Below are 19,040 nucleotides of genomic sequence, written 5' to 3'. Positions count from 1 at the left end.
TTTCTTATATTCTTACAACTAGCAGCAGCTCTTGAGGGCTAAAGGCAGGGGACCCTCCCAGTCCTACCTGGCAGGGATTGTACATTTCCAAGCACAATTCAAAGTGTTGGTGCTGACCTTCAAACCCCCTAAACGGCCTCAGACCAGTATCTCTGAAGGAGCGTCTCCACCTCCATCATTCAGCCCGGACACTGAGATCCAGCGCCGAGGGCCTTCTGGCGGTTCCCTCACTGCAAGATGTGAGGTTACAGAGGGCCTTCTTGGTCGTGGCACCCACCCTGTGGAACGCCCTGCCATCAGATGTCAAGGAAATAAACAACTATCTGACTTTTAGAAGACATCTGAAGACAGGGAAGTTTTTAATGACTGGTGTTTTAATGTATTTTTAATCTTTTTTGGAAGCCGCCCAGAGTGGCTGGGGAAACCCAGCCAGGTGGGCAGGGTATAAATAATAAAATTATTATTATTATTATTATCAATGACAAATTGCAGTGGACGCTCGGGTTGCAAACAGGATCTGTGCTGGAAGCACATTTGCAACCCGCAGTGTCCGCAACCTGCAGCGCTGCGTTCACGCAGGTTGCAATTCGGCGCTTCTGAGCATGCACAAAGCATGATTTAGCGCTTCTGCACATGCACAAGCACCGAAACCCGGAAGTAACCCGTTCCGGTACTTCTGGGTTCAGCGCGGTGCACAACCCGAAATCGCGCAACCTGAAGCATCTGTAACCCGAGGTATGACTGTACAGTGGTACCTCGGGTTAAGTACTTAATTCGTTCCGGAGGTCCATACTTAACCTGAAACTGTTCTTAACCTGAAGCACCACTTTAGCTAATGGGGCCTCCTGCTGCCGCTGCGTCACAGTTCTTAACCTGAAGCCCTATTTCTGGCCTAGTGGAGTCTGTAACCTGAAGCGTATATAACCTGAAGCATCTGTAACCCGAGGTATGACTGTATTATTATTGAACCTGGGGCCTCCCCCTTCTTCCATGCTGTACCTCTGAGCTATGGCACGGTGGTAGGGGCAGAAGAGCCATTTTTGCTTGGGCAACGACACTCCTCTGCTCTTCCTATCACCCTCTGGGATCAACGTTGCAGCTGCTGGATATAAGGAGCAGTTTTGTCAACTGGGCTTCAGTGGGGAGGGAGGATAAGACCTTCTTGCACACGCGAAGGGGATTCCACTCTGGGAAGCTGATCCGTCAACTGAAGGGTGAGAGACTTAAGCTCATCTTTTCTCCTGGCTGCGGCAGCAGGTGGGTGGAGGACGGCAGAAACGGGCTGGGGGGAGAGCTGATCAGCCGATTAGGATCACGGGTGACTTAGCAGGCAGGACTCCGAAGGCATTTTGCTGGCGTTTTGCTGGAAGCTTGCAGATAGGGAGTGGACCTTCACCTTCCAGAGACAGCCTAGGAATCATTCTTCAGCCTTTGGGAGGTGACAGATAACCCAAAGATTGCAACTTGCCAGAAGCAAATCCCATCCCCAGAATTCTTTGTTTATTTATTTCTAATTTAATGTGTTTATAGCCCACCTTTCTCTCCCCGGCAGCTCGCAACACTTAAAAACAGCATTATGGAATACAGAGCAACAAAACAATCTAGTTCAAAGCAATACAGTGGTACCTCGGTTCCCAAACAGCTTGGCTCCTGAACAAGTCGGCTCTCAAATGCCACACACCCGGAATTAAATGTTCTGGTTTGCGAGTGTTTTTTGGGAAGCTGAACATCCGTTTCGGCTGTCGACATTGTTTCCAAGGCCAATCAGCCCATCAGAAGCCGCTCTTCGGTTTGCGAACGTTTTGGAGGTCAAATGGATTTCCGGAACGGATTGGGTTCAGGAAGCAAAGTACCACTGTAATTAAAACACACCTGAAGACATTTAGAGCCAGCCATTAAAGCACAGTTTCCTCTGAGAAGCAGCCCGGTAGGTCAGCCTCATTTGCACCTTGCTTTCCAGAGGAAGGTCTTGGTCTGCTTATGGAAGGATGACAGGGAGGAAGCCAGCCTGACCTCTCTTGGAGGGAATCCCACAATATGGGGGCAGCCACAGAAAAGGCCCTGTCTCATTTCACTCCGGACCATACCTCTGATGATGGTGGGACCAAGGGAAGGTGTCCAGCAGAGGATCTTAGCAGTCTGGAAGGTGCAATCCTGCAACATCTGAAGGTCCACAGCCCCCTCATCCCTCTCCCACAGACTGCATGCTTTGGTTATCTCTTGCTTGGAGATGTGAGGTTACAGGGAACCAGGCAGAGGGCCTTCTCGGTGGTGGCGCCCGCCCTGTGGAACGCCCTCCCACCAGATATCAACGAGAACAACAACTACCAGACTTATAGAAGACACCTGAAGGCAGTCCTGTTTAGGGAAGCTTTTAATGTTTAATAGGTTATTGTATTTTAATATTATTTTGGAAACCCAGCCAGATGGGTGGGGTATAAATTAAATTATTATTATTATTATTATTATTATTATTATTATTATTATTATTATTATTTCTTCACTTTGACAGCCCAATTTAGGACGGGGCAGGGAATGGAGTGGAGGCCTGTGGGTTGCTCCTATGTTGTAGAACACTTTGCGAATCAGGACCCTTTCCAAATCAGCCAGAGATTTTCCCGTCTCCATCGCTGACTCTGAACGCTGGGTGCATGTGTGTTTCGGGATTCAAGGACGTCTGTTTTCTGAGAGCCCTTTGCTGGTCTGTTTCCTTTCTGCCCCGGAGGGAGAAGCGTCCAGCAGATGTTCCCTGTCTCCTATCGTTGACGCATCGCACAAGCTGATAACCAGGGGCAGGACAGTTATCCAAGCAAGAAGCAGATGTCAGGCAGGCGGGCAGGATTGCACCGCTTTTGTGACAAGCGAACAAAGGCAGCCACCGGCTCAGAAGGACATCCTGGCTGAAATCGGTTCGGCCACAGTCCTTGCATTTGTGCTGCCACCATCATCCTTGCTTGTTAACTCCCCCCCCCCCAGTTTTTTTAAAAAATAATTTTTATTAAGTCCTCCATTTTTTCAATATTACATCATAACAAATAACATAATTCACAATTCCAAATCCCCCCCCCCGACTTCCCTCAACCTCCTTCTCTGGTTTATTTCAAAATAATATCATTTCCTGCATATTTCCTTTTTTATATTTTAATTTATAAATTATATAATTTTTGCTAATTTTCCCCAGTTTGGACTGGGCGCCACGGAATGTTTTATCACCTTTGAGACAAAGAAAATTCCGCACAGACATAACCCCAATCTGCAGTCAGAATGGCAGAATCTCAGAACAGAAAGCCAGCAAATGTAGCAAAACACTCTCTCTCCTTTTGTTAAGTTGTGGGTGAACATATCAGACGACAGTGATTCTTCAAACAGCTCTTGTTTATTCACAGGCCAGGACAGAACTGAACTGAAGCGATCAGTCAGCCTGCTTATATAGAGCTCCAGTACAATGTAACTGTAACAGTTTTCTAAAACTATCCAATCACTGAACGTCACTTTCGATCCCTTATTTACATAATCATAGAATCATAGAATCATAGAGTTGGAAGAGACCACAAGGGCCATCGAGTCCAACCCCCTGCCAAGCAGGAAACACCATCAGAGCACTCCTGACATATGGTTGTCAAGCCTCTGCTTAAAGACCTCCAAAGAAGGAGACTCCACCACACTCCTTGGCAGCAAATTCCACTGTCAAACAGCTCTTACTGTCAGGAAGTTCTTCCTAATGTTTAGGTGGAATCTTCTTTCCTGCAGTTTGGATCCATTGCTCCGTGTCCGCTTCTCTGGAGCAGCAGAAAACAACCTTTCTCCCTCCTCTATGTGACATCCTTTTATATATTTGAACATGGCTATCATATCACCCCTTAACCTCCTCTTCTCCAGGCTAAACATGCCCAGCTCCCTTAGCCGTTCCTCATAAGGCATCGTTTCCAGGCCTTTGACCATTTTGGTTGCCCTCCTCTGGACACGTTCCAGTTTGTCAGTGTCCTTCTTGAACTGTGGCGCCCAGAACTGGACACAGTACTCCAGGTGAGGTCTGACCAGAGCAGAATACAGTGGCACTATTATAACTATCTACAGTATGCCCCTGCTGGCCCAGGGTGAGAACTTCAGTACATAACACCTTTGCCTGATGTTTGCAATGTTTTTATGTTTTCGGGATAATGTGCACCAAGGGATTTTGCTGAGTTTTGCATGGAGTATTATTAGAGTTGCCATACGTCCTGATTTTCCTGGACGTGTGCTGACTACAGCAGCCGGCAGCAGTGTCTGGACGGAAATCAGGAAAATGTTTGGATTTTCACTCTTTAAAATATGGCAACCCTATCTTACTATGAAATTAGGCACACCCTGTTTCTTGCATGAAAACCGTCTCCAAGGAGGCTCAACAGCTTAAAATCCCAAAACTGTGACTGCTATTACCACTGCTTTCATTATAATTCTTAGGAATACACAAAGCTGCCTAGAACTGGGTGAGACCATGGACCTATTTAGTTCAATATTGTCTGTGCTGACTGGCAGCATGTCTCCAGGATTTTAGTCTGGGATCTCTCCCAAACTTGCCATCAGGCATGGAACCTGGGGCCTTCTGCTTGCAAAGCAGCTACCCCACCGCTGACCTGTGTCCCTTTCCAAATTCCTGCAAGGAAATTCAGATCAGGAGAAACTGCCAGAGAATTTCCCCCCACTGCACATTTGCGAGCCTTGGAATAGAGCAAAGTTCTCAGCCTGGCTCAGATGAGAAGGAGTCGGTTTCTGAAGAAGGGGCAGGGAGCAAAATGGCAAAGCAAGCATAAACTAATATTGTTAAATTGTGGGTGAACATATCAGACGACACAGTGATTCTTCAAACAGCTCTTGTTTATTTACAGGCCCAGAACAGAACTGGGCTGAAGGGTTCAGCCAGCCTGCTTATATAGAGCTCAACTGCAAAGCAACAGTAACAACTTTCTGTAACTATCCAATCACTGAACGTCACTTTCAATTCCCTATTTGCATATGTGGACCTGAGTGAAAACTATCTACAGTATCCCCCTGCTGGCCCAGGGTGAGAACTTCAGTACATAAAAAATATCTCATTTGGAAGGTTTGGAGAAGACATCCTTTTTTTAAAAAAAAAAAATTATTGGCTTTTCAACATATATTATAAGACATTACACACAACAAACACAAACAAACAAACATATAAACATGTATAATTTCATGAATTTTTTTTCTTGTACCCAATTTCAACGACTTCCCCATGCCTCCCTTTTCTGCATCCCTATTTTAAACTTTTTCAGCAACCCCTGATTTGAATTGCTTATAAATTCCTTTCTTTAACCCTTTTCTTTCCTCTTGTCCAATCATTTATCTCTGCAAATCTGCTATGCTTTACCCATGACATTTTAACACTCACTAATTTTACAACAATTTTAAAGATAAAATTTGAATTTCTTCCAATCTTCTTCCACCGTCTCTTTCCCTTGGTCACGGATTCTGCCCGTCATCTCTGCCAATCCCATGTATTCGATCACCTTCGTCTGCCACTCTTCCAGTGTGGGTAGTTCTTGTGTCTTCCAATACTTTGCTAGTAGAACTCTTGCTGCTGTTGTAGCATACATAAAAAACGTCCTATCTTTCTTTGACACCAATTGGCCCACCATGCCCAGGAGAAAAGCCTCTGGTTTCTTATGAAAGGTACACTTAAGCACCTTCTTAATTTCATTATAAATCATTTCCCAGAAGGCCTTAATCCTTGGGCACGTCCACCAAAGGTGATAGAAAGTACCTTCAGTTTCATTACATTTCCAACATTTATTATTGGGCAAATGGTAGATTTTTGCTAGCTTGACTGGGGTCATGTACCACCTATAAATCATTTTCATAATATTCTCTTTTAGGGCATTACATGCCGTAAACTTCATTCCGGTGGTCCATAACTGTTCCCAGTCAGCAAACATAATATCATGTCCAATGTCCTGAGCCCATTTAATCATAGCTGATTTAACCGTTTCATCCTGTGTGTTCCATTTCAACAGCAGGTTGTACATTCTTGACAGATTCTTAGTATTGGGTTCGGTTTGGAGAAGACATCCTGGCCTACCACAATCTTTGTTTGCTGTTTAAGGGTGGCAGTGGAGCAATGACTGGAGGGCACCAGGTTGGGGAAGCTGACTGCAGGGACAGCAGCAAACTGATCATCCATCTGATGACCAGGCAAGTGTCATCTCCCCAGGATCTCAGAGACAAAGAAGGAGATTGACAAGCTGGAAAGTGTGCAGAGGAATCTACTATGAAACGAATGAAACTTAAGCTTCAGGGGCCCAATCCCAGAGGGAATTTAGTCTACATTACTTAAATTTTTAGGGTCTAGTAGAGCCAATTTGAGTCTTGGGTGCATCAACAGAAGCATAGTGTCCAGGTCAGGGGAAGGAATAGTCCCACTCTGTTCTGCCCTGGTCAGACCACACCTGGAATACTGTGTCCAGTTCTGGGCACCACAATTTAAGAAGGATGTTGACAAGCTGGAAGGTGTGCAGAGGAAGGCAACCAAGATGATCAAGGGTCTGGAAACCAAGCCTGATGAGGAATGGTTGAAGGAGCTGGGGAAGTTTAGCCTGGAGAAGAGGAGACTGAGAGGAGATGTGATAGCCATCTTCAAATATCTCAAGGGCTTCCACATAGAAGATGGAGCCAGCTTGTTTTCTCCTGCTCTGGAGGGTAGGACCCGAACCCATGGCTTCAAGTTACAAGAAAATAGATTCTGACTCAACATCAGAAAGATCTTTCCGGCAATAAGCCATTGACCAGTGGAACGGACTCCCGTGGGAGGTACAGATTCTCCTTCCTTTGAGGTTTTTAAGCAGAGCTTGGATGGCAATCTGTCAAGGATGATCTAGCTGAGATTTCTGCATTGCAAGGGGTTGGACTACATGATCCTTGGGGTCCATTCCAACTCTACAATTCTATATCCTACGGGCACCAGTGACCTAAAGGTAAAGGTAAAGGTACCCCTGACCGTTAGGTCCAGTTGTAGACGACTCTAGGGTTGCGGCGCTCATCTCGCTCTATAGGCCGAGGGAGCTGGTGTTTGTCCAGCTTTCCAGGTCATGTGGCCAGCATGACTAGGCCACTTCTGGCCAGTGGCATAGCGTGGGGGGTGCCGGGGTGCCGGCCTCACCGGGCACAACATCTGGGGGGGCGCGAGTCCAGAGGGCCCAGCCGCGTCGTACCCTGCCCCCTAGCTCCCCCCGTCCTCCCTCCTCCTCCGAGATCCCTCTTTGAACAGAGGATTTCTGAGCGAAACGCGGAGCTTTTTTGCGGGGGGGATGCGTCGCCTTCCTGCCCGGTTCCCCTTGCTCCGGTGGTCCTTTCGCGGCGCGCGGGAGTTTGCTACGGCAGGTCTGCAAAGCCATTAAGGATCTGGCACAGGGGCACAGGCAAAGCAACTCAGACACCACTCACTTTTCTAAATAAACATTAGTCTTAAAAAGTTTGCACTATTGACCCCCTGCAGATCTGATTACTTGTAATTCTCTGAACCATATTTAAAGACGTACAAGTCCCCAACCCCGTCGGGCTGGAGGGCCAATCTAGACACCGAAAAGTCACTGTCCCTCTTTATGTGATCGTGGCCATCGCTGACTCTGGTGAGAACGGATCCCACAGTTTGAGGAGGCGCTGTGTGAGGATGGTCTTCCAATTGTCCAGAATCTTCCAACATTCAGCTTTGTTGAATGTCGCCAAGTTCTATTGTTATGAAAAGGGGTGTGTGTATTTTCTCTATTCACTTTCGCCACACCAGGCGTCATTTTATGAACCTCTATCACGCCTTTTCGCTAAATGTGGCTCTAGCCCCTTGATCCTTTCGGTACCCCTTTTCTGCACCTTTTCCAGATGCCCAATAGCCTTTTGATCTTCAAACGCGCTGCTTTTTTCCAGTTTAAAGCTGGAAATTCAACTTACTATGAACTCTCTCTCGTCCCTTGGCAAAGCAGTACCAAAGCGCTTTAGGATCAGGATGGAGAAACGCACCGTCATGATTTCCCGGTGGAAGCGGCAGGATTAGGGATGGCGAAGCGTAATTACGCACAAATTTCGCTGGGTGAGAGCTTCGGGGATCGATCGGCGGAAATGGGAATCAATTGGAATATGAGAAAGAGAGAGAGAGAGGGACCATCATTCATAGGCATAGATTTGTAGGGTTAGGGGGCGCAAATTACTTGCCTTGCCCCGGGTGCTGACAACCAACGCTACGCCACTGCTTCTGGCAAACCAGAGCAGCGCACGGAAACACTGTTTACCTTCTCGTCAGAGCGGTAGCTATTTATCTACTTGCACTTTGACGTGTTTTCAAACTGCTAGGTAGGCAGGAGCAGGGACCAAACAATGGGAGCTCACCCCGTCACGGGGATTCGAACCACCGACCTTCTGATCGGCAAGCCCTAGGCTCTGTGGTTTCGCCCATAGCACCACTCATGTCCCAACCAGTGACCTACATGCCCTGAAATACGAACCCGGGGATTGAGCCTTCTGTCTCGACTAAAGTGGTTTTCTTGCCTTGGGAAGAAAGTCTGAAAGAGGATTGCAGCCGTCGAGTTATTTTTATCCCATTCTGGTTATTTTGTAAGGCCCCTCCCTTGCCCCCCGCCCCCATTCCATTTGCCTGTTTTTTCAGGCAAGGAACGTGAAATGTCAAGCACTCTGCTGAAATGTGTGAATGGCGCTTGTGGGCGGGAACAGTGTGCCTGTGGTGCTTGTTCTGTGCTGACACAAACCCCTGGAGAACGTAGGAGAGCGTTTGCCAGGCCTGGTAAATGGCAGCATGGCGTCGCTTGGGGGAGGGCGGGACACTACAACAAGGACAAAAAGCTGCACAGCTGGCCTTTGCCAGGAGAAGACCGGAGCCCAAAGGGCCTCTCGTCCCCTGCAGGAGATTCTGTGCTGGGAACAAAAAGCACCCGGGAAGGCTGCAGCAGCAGCATGCCGGCACCAGCAGGATTTGTGGAATGAAAGAAAGGGCCCTCACAAAGAACAACACCCCCAGCCACATTGAGAATTTTTTATTTATTTTTGAGAAATCATTTTTACTTGATTTTACAAGTCTTGGATTGTAACGATACCAAATAAACATTGCTATTTAGAGATTTCTCCGAATCTCCAGACTTCCCACTGTTATCAACCTTTTCAACTGCATATTATTTCATAATCCTTTTTTTTTTACACCTCTCCATATTGTCCATGATATTTACAAGTGTTATTAAAATCCTGATTGTCTCCTAGGTGAATTATAAATTTTCCCCGTTCTTTCTTGAAGTTTTGGTCTTCTCAGTTCCTGAGCTTTCCAGTCAGTTTTGCCATTTCAGCTAGTTGCATCCATGTGGCTGTTGTCGCATACATAAAAAGTCTTTTCAGCCACACTGAAAAGGAGCACAGCAAAAACCCTGCACTTCACCTTTGAGAACTTCCCCAAAATTTGTCTTTCTCCATTTTCGAGCGCAGTTTCTCTTCTGATTAATTGATAGAGAAAGGGGGAAAGAAGCGTCTGAGTAAAGTTCATTCAGCCACTCAGATCAGGCCTTGGGAAGGAGCAGTGTGTCATGTTCAGTCCCTCTCAGTTTCTCATTTTCCCAACTTTAATTTCAGTTTGTGACCCCCCCCCACTCCAACATCCCCACCACCACCCAAAAACTCACAAAAACCCATCAGCATTTTTGCGCAAATTTATCCCGATAGACACATTTTTGTGTTTTTTCCAAGTAGTCACATTTTCTGCAAGCAATTTCCTCCAATGCAATGCATTTTTGCATATTATTTCCACTAACATTTATATGCATGCTTTATCCAAGAATATGCATTTTTGTACACACTGCCTGGCAGAATTGCAAAATTCAGAGAAGTGTGAATTTTGCAGGATGGCTACGTTTTGGTTACTGTATTCATTCATTCATTCATCTATTGCATTTATACCCCACCATTTTCTCCAAGGAGCTCCAGGCGGCAGCAGTGGGAGGCCCAATTAGCTAAAGTGGTGCTTCAGGTTAAGAACAGTTTCAGGTTAAGAACGGACCTCCGGAATGAATTAAGTACTTCCTGGCGTGGTGCGCTCAGCCTCGGGTCAGGGAAAGCGCTCTGCTGCAGTAAGAGCGCTCCCAATCACGGATACGGGATAAAAAGATGGGGAAGCGAGGGCGACGCAAACCCTGAAGAGGTCTGAGAGGAGGTTCCAGACTGAAGAAAATCGATCCAAGCAGCGCATAAAGGGGTTTTCTGCCGTCCCAGCACAAAAAGTGGAGGGAGGTGGAAGAACTTCAGCGCAGAAAGATCGCACACCCGACTGTGAGACGCCCCTGAGACCCGAATGAGAAAGCACCAGGCTGCTCCGACAGCCTTTTCTCTTTGTCGGGGTAACGGCCGGTCCTGATCCCCCGGCGACTCACATCCCTGTCTCGCCCAAAGGCGAGCACTCCTCCTGTGAGTACTCAGGTCTCTCCTTCTCTCAGACCTCAGTCTCTGCAGCTCAGGAGACGTCGGTGGGTTACTAGACCCAGAGGCCGCCTCAGCCTCCCCTGACCCAACCGGTAGTAGAGCAGCTGTAAGTGATGGCCCAGCTGGAGGCGACGAGGGAATCCCCGCATCTGGAGCCAGGGCAGGCTCAGGCCCCTGACTCGGCCCAGCTGGTGCTTGTTGCAGGGGAACCTGTGCAGACTGGGACTCTTCAGGATCAGCCCCAGACTAGGTTCAGATGCTGCCTGAGGCAAAGGATCTGGTGCGGACTGAGACTCCTCTGGTTCCGAGTCCGAGCCCAAGTCCCAGGCCATCACAAGCCATATGGTTGGCGGGGTGCAGCTTCCATCCTAACCCTCTGCGGGGATCGCTCTCCTCCCAAGGAGACTTGGGAGGCAAGCTGCACACCTGCCAGCCATATGGTTGACAGGGCGCAGCTGGTGGGCGTGCAGGGAAAGGGGAAGCCACGCAGCTCCCCCACTCGCTGGGGCGTCCCTGAGAGGTCGGCGCCCTGGCGCAACGCGCCACTAAGCTCTATGGAAAAGACGGCTCTGATCACAGAGGGTTGGACTAGGTGTCCCTTGGGAGTCCCTTTCAACTTTACAGTTCTATAATTCCATGATATCCCTGTTTGCAAAATGCGGGCAGCTATACCACACCGGAGATCGACAGGAGGGTGGAAGGGGAGCTGCTAGCTAGGGACTTCAACCCAAAAAAAGAGGTATAGAGGGACTTTGTTATGCTCAGGAAAAGTCCTGTGTTTATCTTTCCAGTGTGGCATGGAGAGTTTGAATGGTGTTTGAAACCAGAGCTCTCTCCAGCGTAAGAAAACGCCGCGATTTCCCACCCACCGAAGCAAAACACACACAAAAAGCCCTGGTTTTTTGCTATGCAAAGTAAATACAGAAGCTTCCTTTCCTACAGATAAGGAAGCTGAAGGCTGCTTTCTCTAGTGAGAGAGCGTGAGAGTGAACTCCGAAACAAGCGTATAGTTCCAGCAGAGCATTTCCCTTTCAGCCGCCTGTCATTGCGTCTGATTTCACTGGAGAGGCAGGACCTGCTTTCAAGATTTGGGAGGGCAGGAGCCACGGGATGGGCTGCAGAGCATCGCCAGGCCCTTTCGCCACAAAGAGGCAGTGAGTGCACAAGTTTAGGGTCCTCAGATTGTCTGATCCATTCATTTATTCAATTGATAGACAGTGGTACCTCGGGTTACATACGCTTCAGGTTACATACTCTTCAGGTAACAGACTCCGCTAACCCAGAAATATTACCTTGGGTTAAGAACTTTGCTTCAGGATGAGAACAGAAATCGTGCTCTGGTGGCACGGCAGCAGCGGGAGGCCCCATTAGCTAAAGTGATGCTTCAGGTTAAGAACAGTTTCAGGTTAAGAACGGACCTCCGGAATGAATTAAGTACTTAACCCGAGGTACCACTGTACAGTGATACCTTGGTTCTCACACTTAATCCATTCCGGAAGTCCGTTCCAAAACCAAAGCTTTCCAAAACCAAGGCACGCTTTCCCATAGAAAGTAATGCAAAATGGATTACAGTGGTACCTCAGGTTACAGACGCTTCAGGTTACAGACTCCGCTAACCCAGAAATAGTACCTCGGGTTAAGAACTTTGCTTCAGGATGAGAACAGAAATCGTGCTCTGGCAGCACAATGGCAGGCCCCATTAGCTAAAGTAGTACCTCAGGTTAAGAACAGTTTCAGGTTAAGAACGGACCTCCGGAACGAATTAAGTTCTTAACCCGAGGTACCACTGTAATCTGTTCCAGGCTTTTTAAAACAACCCCTAAAACAGCAATTGAACGTAAATTTTACTATCTAACGAGACCGTTGATCCATAAAATGAAAGCAACAATCAATGTACTGTACTATAAAATAAATAAGACAGTATTGTAGATGATGAAAAAAAATTTTTTCCTTTACTTGCTCTGATGACAGTCATTGTTTGGATGGGGGGCTTTTATCCATTTCCGCAGTTACACAATCAATCAATCAGTAGCTGAACTGGGTTCCACACAGTCACAAAAACAAATGAACCAAAAAAGCCTCAAAAACAAAATCGCAAAATAAACAGCAAAACCAAAAGCACCAAATACAGTGGTACCTTTGTTCTCAAACTTGATCTGTTCTGGAAGTCCGTTTGGCTTCAAAAATGTTCGAAAGTCGAAGCGCAGCTTCTGATTGGTGCAGACGCCCCGGAAACAATAGCCGACAGCCATATTGGATGTTCGGCTTCCAAAAAAATTTGAAAACCAGAACACTTTCTTTGTTTTTGGGTTTGGGAACCAAGGTACCACTGTACTTCCCTTCGTCAAAAGACCACAGGGCTGTTTGCAACACAGAACGCAAATACCAATACTTTTGTGTAATATCAACACACAAATGTCAATACATAGATAGCTGTGCAGGATAAAAACCAAAACAGTTGTACGAATACAGTTACTATAAGGAAAAAATATAGATTCTTATAACCACAGAGAAAATCTGAAACGGGAAAAATACGGAAAACAGTGCACAGGTACAGAATCTTCCTTCTGCCCAAAGGTAGCTTTTATTTATGTCTTTATTTCAAAGCATTTGTACACTGATTGTCAAAAGAGAAACCTAAGGGTGGTTTACAAAAAGATAAAACCATTAAATCGGGGGGGGGGGTGTCAGTGCATTAAAACATGCAATAAGTTAAAATATTAGAACAGATTAAAATTCACATCAGCTTTCTAAGCTTTCTGGGGTAGGCTTGTCTAAACCAGAATTGTCTTTAGCAGTTTTTATATTGACATGCGCAAAAGGGTTTATATCTGTGTAATTAATGTAATAATAAATGAATAATATATTGTGACCTGTATGTCACTCATAAAGGGGTCGGCCTTTTTCGTTTTATGGTGTTTCCTTTGCAATCTGCCTGTGCAATGTCTCTGGTGAAAACCGGGAAGAGAGCTGGGCTTGCAAAGGGAGGGAGGGCTGCAAAAAGCGAAGCCAGGGCTCTCTGCTGCGTCCAATTCTTGCACCGTCGCTCCCAAAGCCTGCAATTTCGTGGCACATTCCTCCTCCTAGGCCTCATTCCTGCCGCTTGCCAGGAATAACTTGGCACCAGGGCTTCCCATTCATGGAGGAGCTGACTGCCGCCCTTGCTCTGCTCAGCACTTTCTTCTGCAACAGCCGTTCCGCATTGGTAGGGAAAAAACAAACTTTCGGCACCTGCACTTTGGAACTCCCTGCCGATGGACACCAGGCAGGCAACTTCGCTGCACTGTTTGCGGCGCCTGCTAAAAACATCTCTGTCTGGCCAGATGTGCAAAAGGCTGGTGTGTGTTTTCACCTGCTTCTTAGCCTATCACGCCTTTTAATTACAGTGGTACCTCGGTTCTCAAATGCCTTGGTACTCAAACAACTTGGAACCTGAACACTGCAAACCCGGAAGTATGTGTTCCGGTTTGTGAACTTTTTTTGGAAGCCAAACATACTCCGTTTTGAGTGTTACGCTTCCATTTTGAGTGTTACGCTGAGGTCTGTCTGTTTTTGCTATTGGGTTTGCGTTTTTGTGGCTTTTTTGTTGTGTTTTTGTGATTGTGTGCAGGGGCGTACGGAGGGGGGCAGGGGGTGGTCCGCCCCGGGTACCTCGCCCCAGCTGTAGAGCGGCCGAGGGCGTGTGCGCAGTTCTTACGGGCTGCCATGCATGTGCAGTGTATACAGACGTTGCGCGTGCGCCTCAGGGCAGTTCGCTCCGCCCATCGGCTTCCCACCCCGGGTGCTAGAGAGGGTTCCTCCACCACTGATTGCGTGGAACCCAGTTCAGGTACTGATTGATTGATTGTGTGACTGCAGTACATTGTTGATTGCTTTCATTTTATGAATCAGTAGTCTCGTAAGATAGTAAAATTCATGTTAAATTGCTGTTTCAGAGGTTGTTTTTAAAAGTCTGGAATGGATTACAGTGGTACCTCGGGTTAAGTACTTAATTCGTTCCGGATGTCCGTTCTCAACCTGAAACTGTTCTTAACCTGAAGCACCACTTTAGCTAATGGGGCCTCCTGCTGCCGCCGCACCGCCAAAGCACGATTTCTGTTCTCATCCTGAAGCAAAGTTCTTAACCCAAGGTACTATTTCTGGGTTAGCAGAGTCTGTAACCTGAAGCGTATGTAACCTGAAGCGTATGTAACCCAAGGTACCACTGTAATCCATTTTGAATTACTTTCTATGGGAAAGCACGCCTTGATTTTCAAATGCTTTGGTTTTGGAACAGACCTCCAGAATGGATTAAGTTTGAGAACCAAGGTACCATTGTATTTAATTTTTTCTTGGCTCCACACGTACATGTGGTCACTTGTGGCTAGAATGCACGCAAGTCGGGGAGACGCCTGTATTTAGTTTGTCTTTATTTCACAAATTTGTACACCGCTTGGCTGTAGAAAGACCACACAAGACAGGCCAAAAGATAAAACAAGGAAATCCAGAAAGAAAACCACAGACATGCGGTCAAAGCATACAAAAAGTTCAAATACCCAAAGAGATTGAAACTCGCTTTCTAAACTTGCCTAAGCAAGAATGTTTTTAGCAGGCAACAAAAAGAGAACAGCGCAAGCGCCTGCTGGGTATATCAAGAGGCAGGGAGTTCCAAAGTGCCACGCTGAATGACGTGAGTTCTTACAAATGCAGAACGGGGATCGGGTGGCCCCTGTAGCAATGCCAGTTTGGCTGACTGAAGCGGCAAAGTGGGCACTTGTGGGATAAGTGCTCTTGTTGCCACCCACCGGTTGAAGACCAGTGGATGGAAGACTGCCCTCTGATGGCCGCCCTGTCTGACAAACCTCTGACATTTGAGAGACGAAGCTGTGGTCCTCCAGAGGTTCTTGGGCACCTTAAATCCCAGCCCCCTTGGCCACTGGCAACGTAGTCTCGGGGTGGTGGTGAGTCAGAGCCCATTGATTTATTGATATAAATTTAATAAATAATAATAATAATGCTGCAAGGGTTCAGCTTCCTCCTCTTTCTTGAAAAGAGCCTGGCTTTGGCCCGTTCATCTTACCCCTCTCTCTCTCTTTGCATGGAAGCTTGGCAGAGCCCTGGAGCTGGCATCACTCAGGTGCCATCGCAGGACTCTGAAACGAGCCTTGGTGCGAGTTCACGCGCGTGCAATTCCTTGGCAAAGGGGTATCCAAATTTTGCCTTGTCTTCTGGCCGCGTGCCACGAACACAACTCCTGCGTCTCATGTGTGGACTCGCGACTGCCTTCCTTTGGCCGAGTGGCTGGCGTTGTGTGGGGCAGGTTTGTGGCCACGCAGGACTCCGGTTTTGCCTAAAACAACTGCAGGCCGCAGCGCTGGAACACTCTGCTCTTTTAGTCCACCTCTTCTAATCCCCAAGGCATGTAAACAGTATGGGCAGCCCTCTCCTCTCTCTCCCTTTCCCTGGTCACCTCTTTAATTTTCCCAGCAAAGGAAGGATGGATTTTAAAACAACAACAACAACAAAAATGAATTTTGGAACCCAGGGAGAGTTCCTCACCAAATAAGGCACTAACTTGGATGTTGGGATCAAGATGGGACACGCAGCTGGCTGGCTCAGACTTAGAGGGTTTTGCCCGGCCTGTAAATAGTCTTGCTCTCTCGTGAACGAGGTGTGTGGGGGGGTGCCTTTCCCGGCCCCCTCCTCAACTTCTGCAGGGTTCTTCTCTGTTTCCAGAAGAGTCTGTCTTCTGGATGTGTCCAGGCGGTCATTTTTAGCAGAGAAGAACCCAAAGAAAATGCTTCGGGGGCTTTTCGCTTTCGGATTATTATTTTTTAAAGCACAGGAGTGGGAAATGGTGGCATTCACCAAGTAGAGGCTCCTGCTGGATTTCCATCGTAGACAAGATAGCAGTGGGTGCAAGGTATGAAAGTCGCCCGGCTCTGCCATTGGGCGGGGGGGGCAAGCAGATTTGTGGGCACCACGCTCATCATTTTGCCGCTCGTTACATTGCTGCGTTTGGGGTTTGCGGCCTCCGGCACACAACTGCCTCGGGTCCTCTTTCTCTGCCTGCTGAGAAGCTCCCTAACTTTGCTCCAACTTTACACCCTGCAGCACAGAAGAGCGAGGATGGATTGCAGAGGACCGTTCCACTTTGGGGAGGGGGAGCAGACTCTACCACTTGGGTCTGGAGCAGGGACGCCGTTTGGGCTTTTGCGTTTGGGTGCTCGCAAACCGCCCAGAGTCCCACATTTGTCTTCCTGGCAGCCTTCCTCTTCTTTTTTTTCCTGAAGAGACGGTGTAGAGAAGTTAATTATTTCTTGCCTCTGCAGCAAAGCGAGCAGGAAGCTCACTGCAGTCTGCAGGTCCTGCCAGCCTCGACTGCAGGAGGCAGGTGCCCATAGCCTATGCCAGAGAGGGTCTGGGACACTGCACACCCCCTGCTCCATGGTAAGCCATTGACACCCCCCCCCAATCCATCCCTCTCGGCTGGCGGGGGCAGGGGGTGTATCGCCTTCTGCGTTCCAGCTTTCGCTTTTAAATTTCTTGTTTGGTTTTTTGGGAAAATGCCCTCTCTGCTCACTACAACGCCAGCCAGCTGTGGAGGGATGCTGTCAAGCCCCCAGATGGGTTTCTTTGATGTGGGGGGGGGGGAGATTGGGTTTCTAAGAAAAAGGAGCGTGAGAGAATTTGGGAGGGGGAAAGGGAAGCTGGAGAGAAAGCTGTCAGGGAAAGATTGGACTAATGCCGTTGTTTTTACAGCTGAGCCAAGCAGACAGTTAGCGGGGATGGAAATGGTTCTGTCTCTCTCTTTCCCCCCTTTTTGCATCCTCAGTGTGTTGTCTTGGAATGAATTTTGCAATCTGGATTATGTCGCTGCATGTTTCGGAGACAAGAGCCAAATGGGGGCCAGGAGGGTGGGGCGTGATGGTTTTTTAAAATGCATTTTGATGGAAATCTGTTATGCTTCCTGCCCTCCCCCCTGGTCCATTCCTGAACTTTTCTTGTTAGTTTAAAAGCAGTCATACCTTGAGATCCTGCACACCTATGGTGGGCACTTCCATCAATGACTTTGGTCTTGGATACACAAGCCCTGGGCTCTAATCCTGTGACTGCCCCGATAGAAACCAGCGTGGCTTTACTCCCCGGTAAATGTGCTTTGGGAGGGCAGCCTAAAAACTGCAGGGGACATAGAAGGAGAGCTGAGTGCAGGAGCTGTGAGCCAAGAAGTCCCTGGCCAAAGTCTCCTTCCAGCCAGACGTCCGCCAAATAGCATTTGCCTATCCGCAAGCATTAAGTAATAACCCCATATATCCAGGAGACGTCTGCAACTGAAGACGGTACGTTCAAACAACTCTCTGACTTTTAGAAGACATCTGAAGGCAGCCCTGTTTAGGGAAGTTTTTAATGTCTGATGTTTTATTGCGTTTTTTTATATTTTGTTGGCAGCCGCCCAGAGTGGCTGGGGAAGCCCAGAAAGAAGGGTGGGGTATAAATAAATTATTATTATTATTATTATTATTATTATTATTATTATTATTATTATTCAGATCTATATCAATCTCACATGCATCGTCTCAGTCCAGGCCTGAAGTGGCAGAGAGAGAAGGAGTGGCGGATATTGGCCATCAGAAGAGCTGGTTGTGTCGACCTTGTAAATAAGTCCATAGAAATTACTAGCCTGCAGATTTTTTTACTACCCAGCTGGCAGAGGAGCGACAGAGAGTGCCCTTCCCCCTACGGCATCTGTCCTGCATTTCTTGGTTGGTTGCAGAAGAGCTGGGCGTGGGCTTTATTCCCCTGGCATCTGCTTGCTTCCTATGACTGGCAAGTGACGTGTGGTCAGGGGACTAAGGGGACTAGGCTAGTTCCCTAAATGTTCCTGGTAAATTAGAGTACAGTCATACCACGGGTTGAAGTAGCTTCAGGTTGAGCGTTTTGGGGTTGTGCTCCGCAGCGACCCGGAAGTAACAGAGTGCGTTTCTTCCAGGTTTTGCCACTCGCGCATGCGCAAACGGTCAAAACGACGTCACGTGCATGCGCGGAAGCAGTGAATCACGACCCGCGCAGGCGTGCAGATGCAGGTTGCGTTCACTTCAGGATGCGAACCGGGCTCCGGAACGGATCCCGTTCGCATCCAGAGGTACCACTGTATTAAAGTGTTGTAAACAAAATCTGCCCTTTCCCCCTTATGGCGTACCCAGAAGCCCATATAGAGTCCTTAAGTGGGTTCCCTATCGGTAGGAGAAAATAACAGAGGCCAACCAGAGAACATTGAGAAGCAAAGCCTGATCTTTATTGAACTTCTGCAACAGGGTCCTCACTCACCCCATGCAGGAGGCAGGAGGGACTCCGAACAATGGTGCGCACAGCCTTATATAAGCTTTTTAAATTGCCCACCCTGCAGCCCAAGAACCGCCCCACCCCATACATCATACATACATCACAGAAGAGGCATCTACAACAGAATCCTGTCTGGCAAGAAACCTGTTGATGGGTTTACCTGGCTGTTAATGGGTTTACCTGGAGAGCCGGGCCATCCTTTTGTGATGATAAATACTTAATTCCTGAGTCCAGGTCACAGGCTCACCCTA

The 19,040-nt window shown here is 47.7% G+C and overlaps 1 protein-coding gene across 2 annotated transcripts in view; it reads left to right on the top strand.

Annotated features, from left to right (window-relative positions):
* RADIL (Rap associating with DIL domain) overlaps positions 1-19,040 on the top strand; it is a 69,491-nt gene that overhangs the window by 18,694 nt on the left and 31,757 nt on the right. Inside the window, exon 1 of one of the 2 annotated variants that reach the window (XM_053365485.1) lies at positions 16,645-16,896. The exons of the other annotated variant lie outside the window; for it this stretch is intronic. Within the exon in view, the coding sequence (XP_053221460.1) occupies positions 16,854-16,896 (43 nt within the window). The 5' untranslated portion in view covers positions 16,645-16,853. Of the gene's footprint in view, positions 1-16,644; positions 16,897-19,040 lie in introns of those variants that run through there. 2 annotated transcript variants of the gene reach the window in all.

Source organism: Podarcis raffonei, chromosome 14 (assembly GCF_027172205.1).
Source record: "Podarcis raffonei isolate rPodRaf1 chromosome 14, rPodRaf1.pri, whole genome shotgun sequence".
Classification (NCBI taxonomy): domain Eukaryota; kingdom Metazoa; phylum Chordata; class Lepidosauria; order Squamata; family Lacertidae; genus Podarcis; species Podarcis raffonei.
Note: the sequence above shows the minus strand (reverse complement) of the source record. Positions and strands in the feature narration are given on the sequence as shown.